The sequence below is a fragment of the Salmo salar genome, unplaced genomic scaffold, assembly GCF_905237065.1.
Source record: "Salmo salar unplaced genomic scaffold, Ssal_v3.1, whole genome shotgun sequence".
NCBI lineage: Eukaryota > Metazoa > Chordata > Actinopteri > Salmoniformes > Salmonidae > Salmo > Salmo salar.
Window position 1 is genome coordinate 49,154 of NW_025550248.1, and position 9,780 is coordinate 58,933.

At 42.5% G+C, this 9,780-nt stretch overlaps 1 protein-coding gene across 1 annotated transcript; it reads right to left on the bottom strand.

The window, feature by feature from the left end:
• Positions 1 to 1,355: 1,355 nt before the first annotated feature.
• LOC123739247 (dynein axonemal heavy chain 7) lies at positions 1,356 to 8,485 on the bottom strand. The gene is made up of 3 exons (XM_045713704.1): positions 8,256 to 8,485; positions 7,377 to 7,480; positions 1,356 to 2,409 (listed from the first exon to the last, which is right to left on the bottom strand). The coding sequence occupies exons 1-3, from the start codon at positions 8,395 to 8,397 to the stop codon at positions 2,203 to 2,205; spliced, it is 453 nt and encodes a 150-aa protein (XP_045569660.1). The 5' UTR covers positions 8,398 to 8,485; the 3' UTR covers positions 1,356 to 2,202.
• Positions 8,486 to 9,780: the final 1,295 nt, after the last annotated feature.

Here is a 9,780-nt window from a genome sequence, read left to right on the forward strand (position 1 = left end):
AAGCGCTATGATGAAACTGGCGCTCATGAGGACTGCCAGAGGAAAGGAAGACCCAGAGTTACCTCTGCTGCAGATGATAAGTTCATTAGAGTTACCAGCCTCAGAAATTGCTGCCCAAATAAAACGCTTCACAGAGTTCAAGAAACAAACATCTCAACACCAGCTGTTCAGAGGAGATTGCGTCAATCAGACCTTCATGGTCGAAATGCTGCAAAGTAACCACTACTAAAGGACACCAATAATAAGAAGAGACTTGCTTGGGCCAAGAAACACAAGCAATAGACATTAGACCGGTGGAAATCTGTCCTTTGGTCTGATGAGTCCAAATTTGAGATTTTTGGTTGCAACCGCTGTGTCTTTGAGAGATGCAGAGTAGGTGAATGGAGGATCTCCGCATGTGTGGTTCCCACCGTGAAGCATGGAGGAGGAGGTGTGATGGTATGGGGGTGATTTGCTGGTGACACTATCTGTGATTAATTTAGAATTCAAGGCACACTTAATCAATATGGCTACCACAGCATTTCCCATCTGGTGTGCGCTAGTGGGACCATTATTTGTTTTCAACAGGACAATGACGCAAAACACACCTCCAGGCTGTGTAAGGGCTACTTGACCAAGAAGGGGAGTGATGGAGTGCTGCATCAGATGACCTGGCCTCCACAATCACCCAACTTCAACCCAATTTAGATGGTTTGGGATGAGTAGGACGGCAGAGTGAAGGAAAAGCAGCTAACAAGTGCTCAGCATATGTGGGAACTCCTTCAAGACTGTTGGAAAAGCATTCCAGGTGAAGCTGGTTGAGAGAATGCCAAGAGTGTGCAAAGCTGTCATCATGGCAAAGGGTGGCTACTTTGAAGAATCTCAAAAATATTTTGATTTGTTTAACACCTTGTTGGTTACTATATGATTCCATATGTGTTATTTCATAGTTTTGATGTCTTCACTATTATTCTACAATGTAGAAAATAGTACAAATAAAGAAAAACCATTCACTATAATGGGGGATCCTATTTCCTGCTAAGAACTTCTGCCGTACCGAGGTCACCTTTAAACCTTTTAGTCCCAGGGTCCTTAGCTTAGTGATAAGCTTTGTGGGCACTATGGTGTTGAACGCTGGGCTGTAGTCAATGAACAGCATTGGTGTTCCTTTTGTCCAGGTGGGAAAGGGCAGTGTGGAGTGCGATTGAGATTGCGTCATCTGTGGATCTGTTGGGGCGGTATGCAAATTGGAGTGGGTCTAGGGTTTCCGGCATGATGGTGTTGATGTGAGCCAAGTCATTTTTTAAGATTATTACTTATTTCACGTGATTAGTGATTCATTTATGTTTGTCCCTCATTAGAATAGACTAGAAACGTTTTAACAATTTCATTTTTAATGTGAAGTTTGCATTGTATTGCCCCATCCTTGTTGCACACAACAATCTTCCCTTCCCCTTTGTCACAAGGGGAGTTATGGCTGTTTTAAGATTTAAAAAAAAATTCAACCCTGTTACTTTAATTGACACCTACTATAGTATTTTTTCTTAATTTAAACTCTTGAGATGGGAAAACATGTTTTCTATGAAGTTGAACCGTTTTTTTTTTTTTTTTTACCAAATTACCTTAGCAAAAAGGCACTCTAGTGGTGGAATGACCCATCTCTGATCACATTTGATTCTGCAGAGCTGCCCTCAGAACAAGATAAAATAAGAACAATCTGTGTTTGTATTTGTCATTGGAGAATTTGAAACAAAATTTGATTAGTTTAAAGAAAGTTTTGTTGCTCTAAAATGTTGCTCTATGTACAGATACATCATGGAAATCAAGAATTATTGTGAAAATGTAATGGGAATCATTGTTGGCAGACTAATCAAAATGTTGAAAGACTCAGCTGTTGTGCAATCAGCTGTGTCAAATTTTAAGAGTTTAAGGCTGATGTTCAATTATGTAACACAAGGCTACGAAAACATGCAAAAGTTCAATGTCCAGTGCTTGTGGGTATAGAGGCATTGCATCTATAAGGTTTTGGGCTCATCCGCATCACTTGTGCTTTTGTGTATGCTTCCGTAGCCCATCAAAGTCAAATATCATTACAAATTATTCTCAGCAATACATTCATGAAGCACTGTGTGAAAAAAAAACAAGCCAGAGAACATCCTTTTCATAACTCTTCTTACATAAAACTGGATAAATAGTAGGTGCAAAACAGAGCATAGGGGAAGTCTATGCATTGAGCTGGCAAAGCAGCGCCACCCCTCGTCTGATCCAGTGCTCGGCGGGCACGTCCGAGTTGAGCGCCATGGCGATTACGTAGTTGGTGGAGTGGCCAGTGGTGGAGAGTGTGCCGCGGCGCTCGCCGGTCTTGTAGACGGGGGAGAGGTAGCACATACGCTGGGGGATGTCCTGCCTTTTGATGGGTTTCAGCCACATCTGGGGGGCAGGAGAGGGAAGAATGGATGGAGGATGGAGGACAAGAATGGAGAGAGGGGGTACAGGCAGAAAGGGGGATGATGTCCACATGAGGAGTAGGCAGGAGGACAATGATGAGAAAAGACAAGGTGGGATAATGGTTTTAGGAAATGGAATGGAGAATGGATATGAGGAAGAAAGTTGGGACAACATCAGAGAATTAAACAATTAAACCAGTTGGAAATTTGGTGACATAACATTTGAAACAATAGTAGTGAGAGAGTGAGTCCCTGGTGTACATTAGCAGGTCTGGTAAAACAAAAGGGATAAACTGGAACACTCAACTTCTCACAAAAGCAAGTTTGTGAAATCCTCATCCAATTTGATAGCAGGAGCTGCTGGTTAGATTTGCATTTCAAATCTGACAGTGTTGTGTTTTCCCCACAAATAATAAACACATTTTTAATAAAGTTCTGCTCTTGTCAAAACAAATTTTGATAATAAGATTGCCCTGAAATTTCTGAATATTAAAAAGAGAATGCTTGTGCATTATTCAACAGCCGGCATTGTGAGGGCAAAGAAGAAGAGGGGGTGAAAAAACAACTGAGAAAACGTACAAAGCAATCAGTTATACTTTGTCTGGGAGCTTCTTGCAGGAATCTGCCACTAGCAATCTATTTTAATGTCTTACTTAATACACTATTCATACACCACATCAAGTTGTAATTAAGAAGCCCGCTAGAAAACTAGGGGAGGATAAGAGAGGACAAACTTTGTTATTGCGCTTGCCATGTTTGGGCTGAAATTGATGCGGCTGGGTGAGGCCCTGAGATAGAGCTTTGAACACAAAGCTGGGAACAATCTCCTGGGTTGAACAACGGAGCATCATTTTTTATTCTGCCGTTTGTTGTTGTTTGTACTCTCCTTGGCACCTACAGGGTATTGTAGTCTGATAAAAAGAGCTGCCTCATAGGAGTTAAGACACAGAATATAGATAGTATCTGCTCAGTTTAACTACAGTTGGGTCCACTGATACATGGGAAGATATTATCCCTCTCTCTCTATGCCCGGTGGAATTAATGGGAAAAGAATACATTCATCTTTATCCTCTGAAACCACTGTGAAGCTTATGTAAGTATAACGTTATGCATCGAGGGAAGATGGAGACATTGTCCTGACATGCAATGGGAACCCATTAGATACTGAATCATTTGCAACAAACATCATCAGGATCTTAGCACTTAGGCCAGGATTCAAACACACTGCATCACAAAAGCTATTTAGTGTTAGTTTTACTTAGACCTTACTTATAAAACTGATATTTACATGTACAATCCCACTTTAAACAAACTACAACTTATAATGACTTCATATAGCATACATAAAGTGTTAATAAGCACAATATTAATGCTTTGAAAATCCTCTATAAGCTTATGTAATACTGTATAAATGGTGTATAACATGTAACATATCAGATCCCTATGTATGTTGCATTACAGCTCCCTATGTAGGGTGCATTACCAAATGTGACATGACACACTATGTCAATTCCCCAAAAAGCTGTGCTGGAGCAGGGCAGAGATGCGTTCAACAAGGAAAATAGTTTGTGAACATTAGCTAACTGTCTAAGAAGGTAGTGTGAGGCGGGCGTGTCTGTTTTTGTCTAAACTGCCACTACAAATAATCAAGTGGCCATGTAGGCTGTCCATTACATGTAGTAGTAATATAATAATAATAATTAGAGGGTGCTTATGCAGTCCTGTTTCACTGTATGTACAAGGGAGTAACCTGTACAGGTGTAAAATGTGTTTTTTGCATATTTTTTTATTTATTTCACCTTTATTTAACCAGGTAGGCCAGTTGAGAACAAGTTCTAACTGCGACCTGGCCAAGATAAAGCAAAGCAGTGTGACACAAACAACAACAGAGTTACACATGGAATAAACAAACATACAGTCAATAACACAATATAAAAAATCTATATACAGTGTGTGCAAATTAGGTAAGATTAGGGAGGTAAGGCAATAAATAGGCCGTAGTGGCGAAGTAATTACAATTTAGCAATTAAACAATAGAGTGATATATCAGAAGATGTACAGAAGATGAATGTGCAAGTAGAGACACTGGGGTGCAAAGGAGCAAAAAAAGAAAAACAATATGGGGATGAGGTAGTTGGATGGGCTATGCACAGGTGCAACGATCTGTGAGCTGCTCTGACAGATGATGCTTAAAGTTAGTGAGGGAGATATGAGTCTCCAGCTTCAGTGATTTTTGCAATTCGTTCCAGTCATTGGCAGCAGAACTGGAAGGAAAGGTGGCCAAAGGAGGAATTGGCTTTGGGGGTGACCAGTGAAATATACCTGCTGGAGCGCGTGCAACAGGTGGGTGCTGCTATGGTGACCAGTGAGCTGAGATAAGGCAGGGCATTACCTAGCAAAGACTTATAGATGATCTGGAGCCAGTGGGTTTGGCGACGAATATGAAGCGAGGGCTAGCCAACGAGAGCTTACAGGTCGCAGTGATGGGTAGTATATGGGGCTTTGGTGCCAAAACGGATGGCACTGTGATAGACTGCATTTGCTGAGTAGAGTGTTGGAGGCTATTTTGTAAATGACATTGCCGAGGTCAAGGATCGGGAGGATAGTCAGTTTTATGAGGGTGTTTGGCAGCATGAGTGAAGGATGCTTTGTTGCAAAATAGGAAGCCGATTCTAGATTTAATTTTGGATTGGAGATGCTTAACGTGAGTCTGGAAGGAGACATATTCCAGTCATCCCACTCCCCCTAAGACACCCTCACAGAGTGGGGTCACAGCCAGGGGATCAACCATAATTGACGGCAACCCTGGCGCAATTATTTGGGTTAATTGCCTTAATCAAGGGCGGAACAACATATTTTACCTTGTCGGCTCGAGGATTCGATACAGCAACCTTTCGGTTACTGGCCCAATGCTCCTAATGGCCTCACTTGCAGTGATAATGTCTCATAGTGATTTTCTTGAAGGTCTATGTCCCTAGAGTTGGAAAATGTGTGATAATAGTGCAGCAATGGCAGCTTTCTCTGTGTTATCGCTCTTTCTTTCATCCCTCCATCCCATACATTTTAGTCATATGTACAGTTGAAGTCAGAAGTTTACATACACTTAGGTTGGAGTCATTAAAACTTGTTTTTCAACCACTCCACAAATTTCTTGTTAACAAACTATAGATTTGGAAAGTTAGTTAGGACATCTACTTTGTGCATGACTCAAGTAATGTTTCCAACAATTGTTTACAGTCAGACTATTTCACTTATATTTCACTGTATCACAATTCCAATGGTTCAGAAGTTTACATACACTAAGTTGACTGTGCCTTTAAACAGCTTGGAAAATTCCAGAAAATGATGTCATGGCTTTAGAAGCTTCTGATAGGCTAATTGACATCATTTGAGTCAATTGGAGGTGTACCTGTGGATGTATTTCAAGGCCTACCTTCAAACTCAGTGCCTCTTTGCTTGACATCATGGGAAAATCAAAAGAAATCAGCCAAAAATTATAAACCTCCACAAGTCTGGTTCATCCTAGGGAGCAATTTCCAAACACCTGAAGGTACCACGTTCATCTGTACAAACAATAGTACGCAAGTATAAACACCATGGGACCACGCAGCCGTCATAACGCTCAGGAAGGAGACGCGTTCTGTCTCCTAGAGATGAACGTACTATGGTGTGAAAAGTGCAAATCAATCCCAGAACAACAGCAAAGGACCTTGTGAAGATGCTGGAGGAAACAGGTACAAAAGTATCTATATCCACAGTAAAACGAGTCCTATATCGACAAAACCTTTAAGGCCGCTCAGCAAGGAAGAAGCCACAGCTCCAAAACCGCCATTAAAAAGCCAGACTACGGTATGCAACTGTACATGGGGACAAACACTGTACTTTTTGGAGAAATGTCCTCTGGTCTGATCAAACAAAAATATAACTGTTTGGCCATAATGACTGTCGTTATGTTTGGAGGAAAAAGGGGGAGTCTTGCAAGCCGAAGAACACCATTCCAACCGTGAAGCACGGGGGTGGCAGCATCATGTTGTGGGGGTGCTTTGCTGCAGGAGGGACTGGCGCACTTCACAAAATAGATGGCTTCATGAGTAAGGAAAAATATGTGGATATATTGAAGCAACATCTCAAGACATCAGTCAGGGTCTTCCAATGGGTCTTCCAAATGGACAATGATCCCAAGTATACTTCCAAAGTTGTGGCAAAATGGCTTAAGGACAACAAAGTCAATGTATTGGAGTGGCCATCACAAAGCTCTGACCTCAATCTTATAGAACATTTCTGGGCAGAACTGAAAAAGCGTGTGTGAGCAAGGAGGCCTACAAACCTGATTCAGTTACACCAGCTCTGTCAGGAGGAATGGGCCAAAATTCACCCAACTTATTGTGGGAAGCTTGTGAAAGGCTACCCAAAACGTTTGACCCAAGTTAAACAATTTAAAGGCAATGCTACCAAATACTAATTGAGTGTACGTAAACTTCTGACCCACTGGGAATGTGATGAATGAAATAAATCATTCTCTCTACTATTATTCTGACATTTCACATTCTTAAAATAAAGCGCTGAGCCTAATTGACCTAAGACAGGGATTTTTACTAGGATTAAATGTCAGGAATTGTGAAAAACTGAGTTGAAATGTATTTGGCTAAGGTGTATGTAAACTTCCGACTTCAACTGTATGAGGGTTTACGTTAGACTGCTTATAACACTGCACCTTTAGGTCAATCGGCACCATTCTTTTTGACCAAGTTACTCATGGCCTCTAGTTTCTGTGTGCCAAATTAGAAAAAAATCTAAGAATAACAATAGGTTTTGCTTCGCTGTGAACCCCTAAAAATAGTTTAATATGATCTTTCACGCAGGAATGACAAATCATGTCCTGATGTTTGTTGCAAATCTGTATGTGTATTGGTTAAGGTGTAATTTGTGAGCTTGTGATGAGTCACTCACCACAGGCATGGCGTCGTGTAGCACTTTGGGGTAGGACTCAGCCAAGAGCTTGGTCTTTCTGTCCCAACGTGCACAGTCAAGGTAGAGCCCATAAATGTACACACCTGAGAAACACACATACAATCAGATACACAATATCTAGCATGTTACCTAGCACACCACCTGTTGACGCACGCACGCACACACACACACACACACACACACACACACACACACACACACACACACACACAAAACAGAGTACAATTTCAATATGATGCACAGAGTACAATTTTAATATTGTACTCGAGTGTAACTGTGGCCTCGACTCTTGAAGCCAGTAGCATCATGGCAAGCTGATGAAAAAGCAGCAGGGGACCGATGGAGAGGTTGCAGTACAACATGATACAAAATGTTTTGAACACATTTCTAACAAATTCAATGACTTATTTCATGTGAATTGAAATAATTTCCTTTGAGAGGGTGATGCAGGGCTGGGGACAGAGGAAGGGAGCGTCCCTCTTTCTCTCTCCGTATCGATTTATTTTCTCTCTTATTCTCCAATCATTACCTCCCTCCCTTTCTTTCCATACTCTCTTGCTACCCACCATTCGCTCTAACCCTTACCTTTCAGACTCTCTCTCCATCACCTTTCTCTCTCTCTTCCCACTTGCCCTCTCTAAAACTGCTCTGGATGTGATCAGGACAAACAAAAACTGGAAAAGCAGGATTTTGGCTCAGGAATAGGTCAGTTTCAATGAACGGAGTATTGTGTCAGAAAAGCAGGAATTCCTGATTAATCAGGAGAAATCACATCCCTCATCTCTTTCTCTACTTCACCCTTTTACTTCTCCCCGCCCTCTCTCACCATTCCATCCCTCCACCCTCTGTCTGTCTCACCGTCTTCTGGGGGCTGGCGATACTCCTTGTCATCCAGCACCTCAAAGTCGAAGCCCAGCAAGTCGATGGGGATGGTGTGTTTGCGGGCATAGTTCTGCTGGCCTCCCGTCAGGAAGGCCTGGGTGAAGAAGAAGCCTGACATCCAGAATACTGCCGGCGTCCCGTGTTCATACCAGTCCTGCAGAGGGACGAATGGAGCACAGCACAAAGGCTTAATGCAAAGGCAAACTAAGGTCGGCGGCAATTAAAGGGTGACACTTTGCAAGTGCAGTATGAAAGTTTACCTATTAGCCGGGGGCTACTGTTAGATATTGTGTTGCTCCTGTTGACAAGGCTGTTTCTGACCTTCAGTCTGCCTTTATTGTTTTTTACAGAAAACCTTTACCTTATGAGGGGGTAGAGTCAAAGTTTTTAAAGTACACTACTTGACCAAAAGTATGTGGACATGTGCTCGTCGAAATCTCATTCTATCACGCCCTGATCTGTTTCACCTGTCCTTGTGCTTGTCTCCACCCCCTCCAGGTGTTTCCCATCTTCCCCTGTGTATTTATACCTGTGTTTTCTGTCTCTGTTGCTAGTTATTCTTGTTTGTTCAAGTCTACCAGCATGTTGTCTCAGCTCCTAATTTTCCCTAGTCTCTTTTTCTCATCCTCCTGGTTTTTGACCTTTGCCTGTCCTGACTCTGTACCCGCCAGCATGACCTGACCCTGAGCCTGCCGGCAGTCCTGTACCTTTGTTCCACCTCTGGATTACCGACCTCTGCCTGACCTGACCCTGACTGCCGTCCTGTAACCTTGGCCTCTGCTCTGGATCATCGAATCCTGCCTGCCTTTACCTGTCGTTTGCCTGCCCCTGTGGTTACAATAAACACTTGCACTTGGGTCTTACCTTGAAACCTGATACATTCCCCCCTTAACTGGAACTAAGGGGCCTAGCCCGAACCATGAAAAACAGCCACACACCATTATTCCTCCTCCAACAAACTTTACAGTTGGCAGTATGTATTAGGGCAGGTAGCATTCTCCTGGCATCCGCCAAACCCAGATTCGTCAGTCAGCCTGCCAAATGGTGACGAGTGATTCATCACTCCAGAGCATGCGTTCCAAAGCTCCAGAGTCCAATGGCGGTGAGCTTTAAACCACTCCAGCGGATGCTTGACATTGTGCATGGTGATCTTAGGCTTGTGTGCGGCTGCTCGGCCATGCGAACAGTTATTGTAATGACGTTGCTTCCAGAAGTAGTTTGGAACTCGGTAGTGAAATGCTTACTTACAAGCCCTTAACCAACAATGCAGTTTTAAAAAATATCACAAAAAAGAGATAAGAGCAGCAGTAAAATAACAATAGCGAGGCTATATACAGGGGATACCGGTAGCGTCAATGTGCGGGGACACCGGTGTTGAGGTAATATGTATTAAAGTTATTAAAGTGACTATAAATAGATAATAACAGAGAGTACCAGCAGCGTAGGGGGGGGGGGGTTAATGCAAATAGTCATTTGATTAGATGTACAGGAGTCTTATGGC

Bases quoted from the DNA above. Each gene is read 5' to 3' on its own strand.
- LOC123739247 (XM_045713704.1), bottom strand. From the start codon at position 8,397: ATGTCAGGCTTCTTCTTCACCCAGGCCTTCCTGACGGGAGGCCAGCAG. The intron at 7,481-8,255 runs GTGAGACAGACA...TGTGTTTCTCAG, and splicing joins TCGCCAGCCCCCAGAAGACG to GTGTGTACATTTATGGGCTC. The intron at 2,410-7,376 runs GTGAGTGACTCA...CCTGCCCCCCAG, and splicing joins TACACGACGCCATGCCTGTG to ATGTGGCTGAAACCCATCAA.